Raw genomic sequence first — 16,675 nt, 5'->3', positions numbered from 1 at the left:
TGTGGGGTGAGGAGAGTAGAAAGGTATAGATTAATCATGATAATAATTTTATAAATGAATATAACTAATTTCTAGTGTGAAGTAGACCTATCTCAATGACATACACATGAAAGAACTCACCCGAAAATTGAAAAGTTTCTTCTCAATGTGAAAAAAGACAATTCATACTGCCGTGCTTGACTGATGAGACAGGGGTTCGTGGGTGCCATCGCGGACCCCAAAGGGTCCGCGGACTCCCATTTGAGAACCACTGATCTATAAGATTTTATATGCAGAACTTCACGATAACAAAAATCAGCATGTGAACGATAATTATGCTTTCTTAAAACAAAAATTCCGCCGAACTCGTTAAGGTCCTTCCCAAACTTGTATTTACTGCTCCAGCTAACTTAGTTTTCAATTTCTGTATTTACTGCGCCATCAAATAGATGAAACCTAGACAGAAGTAAGAACTAAATGAAGCTTAAAACAACTAAACATAAAGAACAGCCCATAAAAGTTTTCTCGCAATACTCAAGCATCGTTGATGAAACCCAAATGGGGAAAAAATAAAGATAGCGTCAGATTAACGGAATCTGTTATACTGGGTGATTTTTTTGTTTTAATTAAAACATATTTATTACAGAAAATTCGTAAAAGATTCCCATCTGCGGTTTGTGCAGGTGAGTTATACGGCCAGGGGAAGATTATGTGTGTGACTAATCTTAGCGATAATTCGGCTAATTGATTAAAATTCGTCAATTAACTTTTTCATTTGTGAAAATAAACATATGGTTCAACTTTGAAACTTAGAAAGCGTTATCGAAAACCACTAAATCAACTCTTTCTAGAACGAGTTGAAGCTCGCGGGAAACTCGGCGGCGCGCCAAAGTTACAACTCGTGAAGCAGGCGGAAAGCCAGCAGTGACCGAACGCGGATGATTAGATCATTATAGCGTTCCGCAACTGCCAGCTTTGCGCCTGTTTCTCGAGTGTTAATTTTGGCACGCCCCCGAGTTTCCCACGAGCTTCAAGTCGTTCTAAAAAGAGTTAATTTAGTGGTTTTCAATGGCGCTCTCTAAGTTTCTAATTGGAACCATATGTTTATTCTCACTAATTGAAAAGTTAATTAACACACTTTAATTAATTAGCCGACTTATCGCAAAGATTAGCCACCCACATAATGTCCTCCGGGCGATATAATTTACCTGCATAAACCGCAGAAGTGCATCTTTTACATATTTCTTGTAATAAATCTGTTCGAATAAAAAAAAAAAAAAATCACCCGGTATATACTAGCCACAGTTTAATCAGGAACCGTGTGTATACCATCCCGCTCTGATGAAGTACTTTCCCCTTATCATTCGGGCGCGCTGCGGCGAAGCAAGATATACAGACTCGCAATGCCTACTAGGCGGTTGTCGTTTCCCTGCAGTACATACCTCTGCGCGGTGACAAGCCCACTCAACGAAGCTAACTAATCAACCAGCCAGAAAAGATAACGAACATGAGAAATAGTGCTAAACTTCCAAGTACTGTCAATGGTTGTTACAGTGATCACATCAGGTATGATTTTATTTGAGAACATAATCGAAAGTTCTGGAAATTCGTACAGGCCTACCGTAAAGATTTCGGCCACGTAGCGGGGCCTGATTTATTATATTTTCAGTCTTGACAAAGCGAAAATAAATATTGGCGTAATGTTGACGCAAATTTCTCACATTTTAGCAAAACGTAGCAGGATGTATAGTAGGGTACTCGCTTTGGCGCTGTTTGGTGCAAATGGCACAGCCATCTGATCACTGCGCCGACGACACTGCGCTTAGGTAGTTCCGAGTGAGTACATAACACAGTAGCAATTTTCACGACAGAACTTTAGTTCTAAAGGGAACACAGGAGAAACCAAAGATTGCTCATTCGCGCAAAGTGTATCTGGTCATGTTCACTGCGCGACATTGTTAGCACAAACAAGACATCGGCGCCTTACTACATGTTATTACTCTGATGGTGTATTGAAGGGCACCAAAATTTACCACTTAGGTTGTTGCCCTAAATAGTGCTGCAGTGTCACTCATAAATGGCAAATAAAAGGAACGCGTTACAAACCTACGTCACCTAAAAAAAAGGAACGCGTTACTGTTACCGCTGAAAAGAAACCCACGCAGCTTTTGCGTTACTGCCATTTGCGTTCACTGGCTTTGATGGGGACAGCGTCTTTCGACGGTGGAGCAAAATGAAAGCATGGGTTTTCTAATGTGAGAGTGTTTGTGTGGGGGAAAAAAAAAGAGACGAAATTTCGGAGGTACTTGGAATGAGCTCAATAATTCACATCACCGAAGACCTAGAAGCACAAAAATAATAGAAATGTACTTTTTCTAAGTCTTGGAAAGATGTAACAAGTAACCTAACTACTTTACCTGTTACTGAAAATAAGCAACGTAAGAACGTTATCCGTTGCTGTCTCGAAAACGGAACGAGTACGTTACTATATTACAGAAAAAAATCTAACACGTTATTGTAACGCTGTTGGTTGTAAAACGTCACCACCAACACTGCTACTTAGGTTATTGCCCTAAATAAGTACTTTCCTCCGCACTAAAATCATCCAATTAAAAAAAAAGAAAAGAAACTTATGACAGAATGGTGATTGCTCGTTGACACAACCAGTGTCGCGCTAGGAGTGCATACGTACAGTCTCCGGCAATATGAAAGACCCACTGGGAGCGCGTGGCCGAGGCGGTGGCTGGCGGGGGCGCTGCGAGCGCTCCGGGCAATTCCATTCTGCTTCGAGGGGAAAACGCTCACTCGGGCTCAGCTAAAGCGAAACGCGCTTATCAGATTGTGCTGAGTCCCGAGTGAGCGTCCTCCCCTCGAAGCAGAATGGAATTGCCCGGAGCGCTCGCAGCGCCCCCGCCAGCCACCGCCTCGGCCACGCGCTCCCAGTGGGTCTTTCATATTGCCGGAGACTGTACCTTTTGCCTGAAGCCTGTCTTGGCGCTCGTGTCTCCGGAGTGGTCGGTAATGTCGCTGCTGTAGCGCGCGCGGGAGGCCTTCGACCAGCGCTGCAGGTCGGTCCCCCAGAGGTCTTCCTCAACGGTGCTCATGAAGCGCTCGACGAAGATGGTGCTCAGGACCACCACGAAGCCGCTGGGCACCAGGAGAGTGCTTAGCAAGGTGGCCGCCATCAGGCAGGCGAACAGCAGCGGAGCCTGGAAGCCCACTGTGCACAGCAGGCGCAGCGCGACCCGCGAGAACACGGGCGTCTGGTCGCCCGCAATCACGATGACGAAGAGCGTCGACGCAGTCAGCACTTCCAACTGCGGGAGGGCGGCGACGAGGGCAACGTTGACGCGAAAGTTGGGGCAAGTTTTACTGTGATGGCCATTCTCGACAATGTTTTGCAGCGGATTCCCTGTATATTCAGTGGGCAGTCTAATACTTTACCCTCATGTTCAAAAAAAAAAAAAAGAATTTTCCTCAGGGTAGTTATAAGAAACATGTTTTTCGTGTAGGACCCTCCAATATCTTACGCGCTATAAAATACGCGCTATAAACAATTGGCAATCTGCGTTAAGGTCTTGCTTTGAGCTCTTTTTGTTCACGCTCTACTCATTGAAAAGCGCGGCGAAAGAGCCCAAGAACGCACCTGATTGTGCCACACCGCCATCTTCTTCTAGACGATAAAGTCTGTCTGTATGGCGACGAAGCGTCTGCTGAATAAACGTATACGCGAACGCAGCGTCTCAAGCCGCAGCAATGAATGACGCCATTTTCTGAATTACGTTTTCTACCGTCATTCGTACATGAACTTAGCTACAAAAAAAAACACCAGTTCTTCGCTGCTACTATTCTGCGTCCATATCTACTTTAGCCCGCATTAAAGATAGTGCATAAACCAGGGAATTCAATTAAAATAAAAAGACCTTGTAATTTGTGAGGAAGTTTGAACTGAAAGAAGGACAGGCGTTAATAAGCAGACGGCGTAATGGACTAAATTGAACTCCGAGTCTGCTTGGTTCGAAGCGAGTTCCGAACGGCGACCGCTGAGCATCGAGAGGGCTTGGTGCACGGCTCACGTTCATGAAGGCGGAGCCCAACTTCTCCGGTTCCATAAGGCCCGTGAGCTGGACGAGGACGATGGGAACAAAGGCCGTCACTGGCACAGGTATGTCGTCACTCGCCATGGACGCCACTGTCACCAGGATGCAGTAGAGGCTCCTGGTGGCCTGAGGTGGGCAAGAGTAGGTCACCAACGCCTTCAGCGCGTGTGCGCTAGACATACATACATAGCACGCAGGTCGTGTCATGTCGTGTCATGTCATGTATGTAAAGTCTCTTGTTACTTCCAGTATTAGATTATATCGTATTTAAGATCAGGTATAAACGGACTTTACTTTTCGAAAGTAGTGGCATTCTCTCAAGTGCCGACTGCGTCACGTAGTGTAGGCTTTAGGAAATGAAAAGCGGCGCGCTCCAGCTGGATAAACTACGTGACGCTATTATGTTCCTGCGGAATGCACTTTGTCATGCCCGTTTGTTGCAAATACTTCAAAATGAAAGGATCTAAGGGCTTTACTTTGCACAAATACCGACATTCTTTGAAGCACCAACGGTGCGATGGAGCAGCTAGGGTTTAGAAAGCGAATGGCAGCACGCAGCAGCACGATAAACTGAAAGACGGCATTTTTCACCCGCAATACGTGCTTCTTCGTGCCGGCTGTTTGTCGTTACTCGTAAAGGAAGGTGTCAAGGTACTTTGTTGGGAACATACTTTGAAGTCTTCATTCACCGAGCTCTCTCCATAGATCACAGTATTATTGGTCCTCAGGTTGCTCTGCGCGAAGGCTTAAAAACGGGCATTTTTGAATGTGTCGAGTTTTATACAGGATGCTGCCGTAAAAGCCAGCTCATTTGGCACGCCTTTCAAAATTCGAATTATCCAACGAACATACCAGATTAATGCAAAGAAACATGGTTTTCAAAAATGTTTTATGCTTTTCTTTTCGTCTGCTAAAGTCAGAAGTGGAAAATATAAAAAAAAAAATACAACAAAAACGGCGGCCGTGCATTTCCTGTGCCCTCTGCTGGATGTTCGTCGTCTGCGCATTGGTTTCTGAGATTTTTCCCAGGTGGTCATTGTCCATATATTTCGTTCAAAGTATTCATTTTCGCGATTATCTTGCTCATCGCCAGCCTCTAATATTGGTCTTTAGCGGTTTTGTGTTCCGCAAGCCACCTGGGAACGAGCTCGTAAACACGTGTGCAGGCGACAAACAGTCTGGTATAGGATATAAGAAATACACGGCCTCCGATTTTTCCTTATTTTAACATTTTACTACCTCCAAGTTCTGCTCTAAGAAATAGACATAAAACGTGTTGAGAAATAGACTGTGTCACAAAGTCAGTGCCATCTAGTGGATCAAATATCAGTCTAAATTTTTGTATGCTAGTGGCGGTACTTCGACAGAGACACTTCTATTGTGCTTCATGAAAATGAATTTCAGTTTTTTAATGATCGGGCACTAAATTGATCAACTTTTATGTGCTGCTGCCTCGCCTGTGTGTGTATATATGCTTTGCCTTTCCTGAATAAAACTAGTTGAAAGGTAGCGCTTGTCCTGCATACTTGTTGTCCTTGTCTTTTTTTGCGCTATTTTATATGTTTTAATAAAATTGAGTACCTATCCGCGAACGGCAGACCTGCGAGAGTTACGGTTTCCTTCGCTGTGCAGATATTTCTCGATTTGTTTCACTCCCAATGGTGTGTACCACAGATCTGTACGAAGCCCTTAGGTGAGTAAACCTATTGATACATTTCACCACATTCTATTGTCATGAGTTCTCTGGCGAGTGGCGAAGCGAACCTTCCAAGAATTTATAAGACCCTCCCCCCCCCCCCCCTTTCCCCTCCAATGCGTAGCTTATAGAAGCTTCTAAGACTGTCACGGTGACATCGAGCAATACAGTCTGGAATGTTCAGGCACCGCATCGGTGCCTGTCTGTTTACATTCTTCCTTCACCAGCCACCAAAAGGCCGCCATAAGCATGTACAGTGGATATGGACTTAAATGATGGTACTTACTGAAGTGGCCAGACTGAAATTCTAAAAGGGTCTATTACGTTCCCGTGCCAAATTTCAGGTTTGTACGTTAAGAGTTCAAATTTTGCAAGGCGTGAGAAATGTGTTGGTCCTTAGGTCCGCACGCCGCACGCTTGGTTACGTATCGTTGAGATACAGCTTCCAGTTACAGTGACATTTGTGCTTCGCACGCCGTGAGCCGCTAATATCCGATTTTTCTCGTGAGTGGCGCTGCCCAAGGCGTGAGAGCTACAGACATCGTGGGTTTTGTAAAAACAGCAATATTAGTTTTTTTTTTTTTAGAAACAAATATATGTCCGCACGTTGCATATTTAGTGCGTTAATTTATCAAAAGCAAAAAGTCCCAAAATATTTGTGATGTTGTCTTTAACATTGTAGTGTACTTACATTGCCTCCGAGTAGAAATGGGATCAGGTAGATGGGCAGAGCCCTCGTCAGGAGGCCAGGTATACGGTTTCGTATCCTGTCCGGCGGCGTGAACATTCCGAGCCACTTCCAGTCTGCGACACAGAGGACGGCACTGTCAGTCGCCGTGACCGGGACCATAGCCGGCTTTCTAGAAGCAGCATCTCAGCTAAGACAGAGTGAAAGAAAGCACTTCCAAAGCTAGCGCACGAGTGGAGTGGCGTCTCAAGTCGAGTCTCAAGCACTCGCCCGCCCGCTTGGCGGGCTTCCTTTCACCCAGTCTGAGCCAAGACGCTGTTTCTACACTCCGTTCACCCTTAACCTGAGACTGGAAGCTCCGCCTTCAGCGCGAGCTTTCTGCCCTTGCTAACACAAGCGTGAACGCTCAGGCACGCGCAACCAAGGCACCGCGGAAGCCAGCGAGCTCGCGTTGAAAGCATAGCTTCTAATCTAACGCCTGGTTCAGACAGTTGCGTTTGACTGCGTTTGACTGCGTTGCGGCAGCGAGAAACCAAGACATCCCTGCAGCTCATATCGCGTGCCAAGATGATTCCTTGTATTGGATTCCACGCTTCATACGAAGCACAGATGTGCCGGTGACTCGCTTTCGGTTCTCGACGCAACGCAGTCAAACGCACTCAAACGCAAGTGTCTGAACCGGCCTTAACCGCGAACAAGAACAACAAGCCGGCCCAGCAGCAGCGACGTGGAACTGCCACGGAGCATCTTACAATAAGGGCTGTATAGGTTTTCGGGCGTTTAATTTGAAAGGGCCGGATTAACCACTCGTTTTTCCTGCAGGCTCGAATACAGCGCCTGGTCGTTGTTCAGCCATAGGTATAGTATTTAGTGGACGACATATATTTGGACGCGGTCTTTACAGCTTTTCACTATCCGTCCGCCAAGATCGGTAATCTGAAGCTCTGTGTTGGACACTCTGCGAAAAAGTCGGCGGGATCCCCGACCACCCCGTACTCGGCTATGACCGCCGCCAGGAATGCTACCTGAAGCCCGAGGCATATATTATCGGCCTCGTGGTATCATCGTCGCGTACATGTGACGATGCCGCCTTTTGGACTTGTTCTTACCCTTCGTGGCGGCGGCCAAAGATTGAGCCTTGTGTCGCTGCGTCTCGGGTGGCTGAGAAGCGACCTTCTGCTGAGGCGTCCCACTGCTGGTGCGGCACTGAGGATTCCGGTTGATGGCAACATCTTCCATCGGCGGCAACGCCATCGGCGAGGCGGACGAGGAACGACCGGGACGCTTGGCCGCCCTGCGAGCGCCCATGCTGTTCTGCAACGCTTCTTCGATCTCGGCGAGGCACGTGCTTGCCGAGGGACCTCGCGGCTTTCTAGTAACATAATCATTGTCGTCGTTGCGGCCCGTCCACTACTCTAAAGTTAAATTTATCAACGAAATGTGAAGTCGTCTTCCTTCTACTGAATTGAAGGCAACACCTAAACGACTTTTTTAAGTCCCAGTCTGTCTGGTAATTTTGTTAAAAAGAATAAGTACCGCAGAACTGGCCCGGACGAAGCAGGACATTAGGCTAACGCCATGTCTCTGCTCGTGCGGCAACACAGCAAAAGCTGACGTTCACGCGTACGTTGCGCGTGCTTATACGCGTGGGGCACCGGTTGGGCCGTAGTACTTGCTATCCGCCTTTTCTCTGAAATTGGCGGTTCGAACTTTGGAGTGTTTGGGCGGAGAACGCGCATGAACACCGCAAGCGCTAGCACGCGCCACACGCTTGAAAGTCTGTTAATTGTCGCTGGTGAATTCGTCGAACGTGAACGTACCAAAAACTCTAAAATTACGAATAAAAAAAATAAAAAAAGGGGGGGGGGGGAGGGGTGCAATTACATCACTTCTCGTGTCAGAAAGCAGTGTAATGCCAGTGATGACTTCTGGCGCAGTTGTAATTTTTTTTGGCCGTGACAGAAAACACGTGTAACGTCAGATGTACCAATGCGGCCTTCACGCGCATGTTGCGCGTGCTTGCGCAGTCAGGGCGTCAGCCAAGGCGCCCCGGACGTGGAGAACGTTGATCTTGGTAGCAGTGTTCTTACAGTTTCTACGACCGAGCTCCCCGAAATAACACGACTCAGAATTGAGTTGTTAAAAACAAAGTTTATTTTCTTTATCACCTTTTTTCTTTTTTTTGTCCTTGTCTAGTTTCTATGGTATAAACACGTAAGGGGCATGTTCTAAAGATATAAAACTTCGCACGCTTTCCTGTAGTTTTGGAGAGAACAGTTGTGCGAGGTTCGTTCACAAAGGATGGTGCCTCCTTAGCTCGCAAAAGGACCGGTTCAGTGGATGAAGAAAGTTAATGCAACGACCTTTCGGTCATTTGGGCGACGTAGATTTGTGCAAGCACTCGGGAATACTGTCATTCGATATGCAAAAGCGATTTGCATATGCTACGTGAGAAACAGCTTGTTTGTAGTTTGTTTCAATGTATGAATTTCAGGAAACAACTGCTCCTGCGAATTCTCGAAACAAATAAAGCCAGTAAAAAAAGAAAAGATAAGTTGACGCTATTGTTTCAGGATTAACGCCCTCGAGAACAAAGCTCCGTCATGCCCAAAGCGTCGTTAAATTACGCGTTGTATTTTTTCTTTTTTTTTTTTTGTAAAGGCTGTTTCTTGTTGTTGTTGTTTTTTTTGTTTTTTTTTAGTCTTTCCGTCGACACATAATAGCCTCAACAAGGCGCCAGCGTCGGCAAAACTACTAAAGTAACGCACATGAAAGCAAATGCAATCAACCGCTCTAGCTTCACTTTTTTTTTCCTTTTGTGGTTGTCTTCGGGTATCTTCCATCATAAGCCGGTTTCACCCTCTACCGCAGGTGATTGGCCTCACCTGCTCGTGACACATCACGTTCCCAATTAACATTGTCTTTAACTAGCGAGCCGCGCTAATTAAAATACTCGCCTCTTGACAGTGATGAATCAGGCCGCGAGCAACGCACAGATTTCGGAGATAAACTTATGCAGGAGATGGATCAGACAGGAACCATGCTAGGTTGGATCGAGATCGCCGGAATCTTATTACAGTTGCACGCTTTGAGGTAGGTACCATTAATAGTTTGTCCAGATTTTATTGGCACCTACCGGCCCCAATTTGCAACTTCAGAGGAGGCAACGCCACCTAGCGGAAAGCCGTGAAGTAGAGAAGAAGACTACGCCTATCCAAATGCACAGCAGAAACTGTCGCAGCTTGGCGACCGACAAATAAAAAAAAGAGACAAAAATATTGTGGAATTTTAGTGTTAGCCGTCCTTCTGCAGTTTTCCAGTATTACATTCGTATTACATTCGTAGTTCTGCAGAAAAAAGCATGTGACTGGAGAAGGAAATGACGTTTTAAATAAATGACTCTTTAAAATGCCCTTTCGTCTATTTTCCTATACAGAGCGGTCGGAGAGCCAAATCTATGCGATCTATGGAGGTATCACGTCGAGTGAAGCAGTCGGAAATAGGTTTAGGTCAGAAGATGAGCTCTCTGATGTGACGCTGAGTGCGACGTTTCATGTGATCACGTCACCTTTATTTCGACATTGCGTCATCGTTAGGTCAAACATATACTTTCGCCTACCTCATTCACCGCGTGCTCTCTTAAAACGTGTCGCCCCCCCCCCCCCCCCCCCAAAAAAAAAAAAAAAAAATGTTGTGTATCTTTTACCGCGGGCGCTTGTTCTCTGCCCAAACGTAGCCCGGATGCCAAAATTACAGAACTACAGGGTGTCACGAAAAAAAACTTACAGTTTTTTTTTAGTGCAAAAATAAACTAGGCGTGGCCGAACGCTCATTTTCCGCCCAAAGGTAGCGCTAAAGGTCACAACCAGATGCCAAAGTTTCAGCCCGATCCGATACCTTATTCAAGAGTTATAAGTGAGTTTCTGAATATTTCAATGGGAAAATGGCGGCCGACGGAGTTTTCGAATACATGGGGCTCTATGACACCAGAAACCGAAAACGGGCAAAAATGGGCTCCATTTTTCCATTGAAATTTTCAGAAAACCACTTATAACTTTTAAATAATGTGTCCGTTCGGGCTGAAACTTTGGCATCTGGTTGTGAACTCTAGCGCTACCTTTGGGCGGAGAAAGAGCGTTCGGCGATGCCTAGTTTATTTTTGTAGTAAAGAAAACCTTGTAACCTTTTTTTTGTGACACCTAATTAAACTGTTACAAGCGATTTTCAGAAAATTTCAATGGGAGATACCTGGAGTTATTATAATGTGCGCTAAAGGTTCAACTGGCTCTAGTGTCTATGCGACCTCCGGGAGGCAAATTGAAGCAGACAGCAACCAGTCCACTTTTGCGGTGCTCTTGCGCATTCCTATGAGAGACGCGCATGCATTTTGTCTCTTCGCCAGAAAATAACGTGGAACACTTTTGTCATTTGGGTTGTACCGAAAAGTATGTCTCTAATGAACATTGTAATAGTGTAATTGGTTTAGTTAGCGCATTTTTTTATCACTAAACTATGTTTATCTTTGCTATATTTCAGGTCCAAACCTGCGTTTCATAGAGGGCGTGTAAAAGCAAGCATCGACTGTAAGCAAAACAACAGTCGAAAGGAATATAGAGTCTGTTCAAAGCTCGCCAGTATTTTTTTGACGCTTGTATATTGATATATGCCAGTCCTGTCATTATATCAAAGTGACCCTATCTTGCATCTTAAGGAGTGTTTGAAAACATTCAAAACGTAAAGAATACAGTAGGTGGGTTATAAAAGGTGTCTCCTTTTATTCTTTTCTGTGCCGGGCAACTTTTATCAGGCACTTGTTTTCTAAGATTACGGGCTTGCGTGGGATGTTTTGAACCTAAAACGTTCATTTTCGCACAGAGCAGAAACAATGCTGCAGTACTTATACTTATTGAAAATCGGACTATATTACGTGGCCTTCAATTTATTTTGATCGAACATGCACAGCGAGTTACTGACCCAGTGTTACTGCGTAATTCGTGACGTCTCTCTTGATTTTCCGGATGTCCTCCGTTACAAACGCGCCGACGTCGAGCTCGCGGTAACAGTGTCCGACAGTGCAGATAAATACACGTACCATGCAGGTTTAGCCCCGTTTTTAATGCAACGAATTTGAAGCAAAAACGCCCTGACCAAATATTTCGTCTCTCTGACTGAAAAATGCTTCAAGCTACCTAATACGTATGAATTATTTGGGATAGTTGCTCTTATAATCGAGCGCAGGGAGAAAATCCACTCGCTCTGTCCCGGAAGCCGATTATCGACTGGTTTCTGTCTGCTTCAATTTGCTACGGCATACTAGCGCCAGTTAAACCTCGAGCGTATATTATAATAACTCTACGGGAAAATGAGGAAGTTTTCGCTTGCTTTTGGTCCCATGGCGCCATTGAGCTCAACGAATTCGAGAGCTCCATCGGCCGCTGCTTTCACTTTGAAAATTAACTTTTGAATCGATAACGGTTAGTTCTGATATTTTGGCATCTGGTTTGAACCAATAGCGCTGCATTTGGCTAAAAAATAATGTTTCAACAACCCGTAGATTATTTTTGGGATAAAAAAACTGAAAACGCTTTTTTGGGGGAGGGGGGGGGGGGGCGGGGGGCTTGGGAAAGGGGGGGGGGCAGCTATTGCAGACATTGACTCTCAGACACTCGTAAATACGCACGGACACTTTTAAGAGTGCAGATAAGTTTCTGCGTAACGCACGGGCATCTCAGTTTCTCGTGCATTCGTTGCTTAGGTTTTTTTTTTTTTTTTTTTTTGTTTAACCTTCTTGAAACTAACTCCAACCGATAGCGCAGGCATTCTTGGGAGTCACGGCGCCGCCCATGCATAAAATAATAATCGGGGTTGTGGGGATATTTGTACAGCGTGACAGCGTGTAGTTGGTCAGCCATTAAAGTTGCGACGAGTCACACGCTGTAGATGAGCAATTTAGCCAGTGCAGTACAACCGCTAGCCTGGGGTCTTTAACGTGCACCACGCAGTAGTGATACACGACCGCACGCCGGTACGATGCTCATCCAGATCAAAACGGGCAGGGGTGGGGCTCGAGCCCAGGATCCCTGGGTTCTGCAGCGCGAGCTTTAGCTACACGCGCGTCGAGCTGGGTGTGCGCTTTAGCCCCCTCGGCCACCGATCCCCCCCCCCCCCCCATGCATAGAAATTTGACTGCACAGAGAGACCACCGAGCTGCAAAGCCGACGTATACGCCATGGTCGTATGTTCTCGGTTGATGTTTATATTACATGGATGTACACGGCTGAACCCTTAGATCGGGGGCGGCTTGCGTCACCTATCGAGTGATTTTACAAACAACAAAACAACCGCGTCTTTTTTTTTTTTTTTTTCGCCTTCAGTGGTTATGCGGGTAGAAACTAAGGGAGAGGAGTATTTGAGAGCGCGCGGAGACACCATAGCGCCTAACTCTGGTTGGCTCCGATGAAAGGACATTGGGTAGACCTCAAAGCAGCTAGAATTGAGGTCTACCCACTATCCTTCCCATCGGAGTCAATCAGAGCTCAGCGTTCTGACGTCACCGCGACCCTTGCGAATGAAGCAGACGAACTTCGCTGCGCATAATTGCCTTTGTGTCTACTCTCAGCTCGAGCGCGTTATAAGGCGGACGCGGAACGCAGGACGCCGGCGCTTGACACTCGAATGGGTTGGAACAGCGAGTCAAAGGTGACTAGCAGAGCCGTATATACAGAGAGTTTGGCCATTCATTGGGAAGTATAGGAGGCAAATGAGGAGACGCCATTGGCCGAAAGCGGGCTGGGCGTGTTCAAGAGCGTCTTCAGAAATTCGAATGTGGCCAACCAGAAGCCGGAAATAATACCCTGGTGGTGGTCGCGAGAAACAAAATTAATAAGTGCGTCTGAGCAACTCTCGGTGACTGAATATTTGGTGCGCGTGTTGTTTCAATCACGGTCGTCCGAGCGGTCACATTCTGTCTGAGCAATACAGAGTTCGAGCGGCACATTCGTTTCTTACATCTTTGTACACGATCATAATTGAAAAATCACGTGCACCCTATTTTCGATAATAATAAATAAAATATACACCAACCAAATCCTCGTATAAAGGCAAAACCCTACGTTTCGAGACAAGCTCGGTCTCTTCTTCAGGGGTTGACTGCGGCTATGGCCGTTGAGGAGCAGCAATCTGTTTTCTTCTTCTTCTACGGCAGTGTCTATCGTTTTGCATCGGTGAGGTGGCGAAGTCCGTTCACGTAGCCGGTCGGCAGAGTGCCGAGGGATCTATTTATGTTTCCTGGCGTTGTTTGTATGTGCCAAGATTCAATAAAAAGTCTATGCCTGGGATCGGTCTCAACAGCCAGGATGCTGGTGTTGGCAAAGTCAATTTTGTGGTCCTTGACGTCGCAGTGCTCGGCTACGGCGCTTCGTTCATGGTCAAACTTTCGAACATCGTTCATATGATGGCGGATTCTCTCCCGAAAGTTCTTCATTTCCCCGATGTATGTGACCGGACAGTCCGCGCATGGAATTTTATAAACGACGCCTTGTGCTTTTCCTTAGGCGGGCGATCGTTTGGACGGGGCATGAGTCTTCCAAGCGTATAGACATCGGCTTGTGGGCCACCTGGATCCCTTCTTTGGCCAGTACACGTGCCAGCGCCTCGCTTGTACCTTTTATGTAAGGAACGCTGATGCGTGAGTTGCGACGGGTCTGTGTACTTGCTGGGAGTTGCAGGTGTCGGCGATCTCGGGCTTGATCACGTGCAATGCGGCGGATGAAGCTGCTTGTATAACCGTTATGTTGTAGGTCGGCGAAGATGGTGTGTTCCTCTTTTTTACGGTCAGCTTCGGATGAGCAAATATTTTTTGACCTAGATAAGAGTGTTCTGGATAGCTAGGTTCGACATTGTACATGTACCTTTTTTTAGTACACGGAAGTGACGTCATTACGTCTGATTGGTTGGAAACAAAAGTGACGTAATTTCCCTAGAAAAATGTGGGCGGAGTCGGCAAAACTGGGCGGAGTCGGCTACCGGACGTGACAACAAAATGACGTTTCGTTTTGTACCGAGTACGTTTCAAAAGGTACTTGCTCGGAACTAGGTGTCATTGGCAGCATGTTTTCGGCGGCGAGGCGTCGCTGTCTCGTCAATTCGTCTTTTTCTTTAATAGAGCTTTTTTTTTTTCGCCCGAAAGGCTGTATCGGGAACACCGCGATGCATTCGAGCTCCCGGAGGAGATCTTTTGGAAGCAATACCGCGGTGGTTGTGCGACGAACTTCGCGAGGAACCGGAGGTGGGGAGAGTGCGTACCTCGTGGACGGTCATGACTGTGGAGCTTCAAGTGTTGTGTGCACTGCGCTTTTACGGCACGGGGAGCTTCCAAGGCATGGTGGCGAGCGACGAACACGTAGCGCGGGACCAAAAGACAGTCAGCGTTGCGGTCCGCGCCGTGTCCGTCGCTATCGTGCGTCGTCTCGGGGTCCAGCTTGGCTGGATCCACTTCCCCGAGAAGCCGAGCGAGAGGTTCGACGCGGAGAAGGGCTTCAGGCTGTTCGGCAGGATACCCGGCGTCATCAGTTGCGTGGACGAGACCATGGTCTCCATCGTCGGCCCGTCCAAGAACGACCCCACCGTCACGAAGGCGGCGTACTGATGCCGCAAGTACTTCTACGCCCTCAACGTGATGGTGGTAAGTACACCGGGCTCTGTATTACCACCCTTCAACAGCCACCGCCATTATTTCGGCATGTGCAGTGCTCCACTACATCTGCCTTGCATCGAGCGAGCCAGAACCGGAGTCAGACTCCGACCCTGAAGAGTCAGAGTTGGAGTCTGAGCCGAGCTCGGACGGTTCTGAGCCGAGCTCGGAGAGGTCAGCGTCGGCTCCCGAGAGGCTGGCTCCTGCCGGCCCTCCGGTCGGCCTTCCGGTCGGCCTCTCGGACAGGGGGAAGGCTCTGAGGCAGCGCCTTGTCGCCCGGTTCGGAACCCGCCGCAGACGTGCCCGTGCGGAGCGCCACACGCAAGGGGTCCGCCGCCACGACGGTAGTCCCGACCACCGGGGACTCCGTCGGGAAGCCCCTCAGCGCCCTCGCTGCGGTGGTGCCCAGCACGGACGCCGCCAGCGACAGGGAACTTCTCGCCACCACAACTGAGGTCCTGACCACCAAGGACCCCGTCACATTCTTGCCCTCAGTGAAGCCCTCCCCGTGGAAGCCGTAAAGTGCACACTTCGCTTCCTGCTCCAAAGTCATGGCCGTCCACAAGCTACATACTCTCTTCAGCTCCTACACCTTGTGAAGTTCGTCGCACAGCCAGCGTGCTGCCTCCGGATACGTGTCGAGTGCATCGCAATGAAATCGATACAGCCTTTTTTTTTATTTTTATGAGCATAAGGCACGAGACGCAGTCGACAGTGACAGAAAAGGTTCGGAGGTTTAGTTGCCAGACCAACAGGTCATCTGGATTGCCCCTGCAAAGAACTCAGAAGTAATTTAGACTACCTCTAGAAAGAAATGCTTGCTTTTGCAGAGATTGCTTTCTTAGTTGCTGATTGAACCAGGGATATTGTTGTCATGGACACTGTTTCATTTTACAAATGCTTCAAAACGTCTTGCCTTCAGCTCCATTTTATTATCTCTTTTATGGTACTTCATCAAAGTTAGGTGATTGTGTTATCTCAAGACAGTGCACATGTAGTTTGTTTTGAAAATTGCTTTATTTCTTAAAGAAACACCTGTGACTTCATGAATAAAAGTGTGATAACATGGAATGTAATATTTCATTCTTGGAAGTAAAACTGAGCATCGATTGGAACCATGTAAGCAATTGGGCAATCTTAAGTATATATCACAGATATCTTGTTGAACACTCTGGTGTTATTTGAGCACAATAGTTAAATTTCGAAAGGAAAAAAATATATATATATTCTCTGACTAGCATACCACCATATAAACACTGAACCACTTTGAAAGAATTATCACAGATGTTGCGCCAAACATTCTTATTTGAGCACAGCAATAGCAAGTTCTCGAAAGATAAAAAAATTGTTTCTGACTAAAGCAGCCGTCACTCGCGCGCTCCCCGTTGGTTCCGCCGGCCCCTCCGCTGCCCCCGGCACACCCGGCTCCTCGTGGTTCGACATTTTGGTTTGAAGAAGGCGCGTAGCGCACATCCCGCATAATATTGGAACAACTTTCTCTCCAATTAATTCTTAAATGT

General features: G+C 47.0%; 1 protein-coding gene across 1 annotated transcript in view; it reads right to left on the bottom strand.

Moving 5' to 3' along the window:
- The window catches only part of LOC8028903, a 47,331-nt gene extending 39,614 nt beyond the window's left edge, over positions 1-7,717 (bottom strand). Inside the window, exons 1-3 of the mRNA XM_042291342.1 lie at positions 7,573-7,717; positions 6,467-6,579; positions 4,056-4,205 (exon numbers count right to left, since the gene is read on the bottom strand). Coding sequence (XP_042147276.1) covers positions 4,056-4,205; positions 6,467-6,579; positions 7,573-7,717 — 408 coding nt within the window. The remainder of the gene's footprint in view (positions 1-4,055; positions 4,206-6,466; positions 6,580-7,572) is intronic.
- Positions 7,718-16,675: the final 8,958 nt, after the last annotated feature.

This window comes from Ixodes scapularis, unplaced genomic scaffold, assembly GCF_016920785.2.
Source record: "Ixodes scapularis isolate PalLabHiFi unplaced genomic scaffold, ASM1692078v2 PGA_scaffold2__306_contigs__length_199485367, whole genome shotgun sequence".
NCBI classification, from domain to species: Eukaryota; Metazoa; Arthropoda; class Arachnida; order Ixodida; family Ixodidae; genus Ixodes; species Ixodes scapularis.
This window is presented reverse-complemented; position numbering and strand designations above follow the sequence as displayed.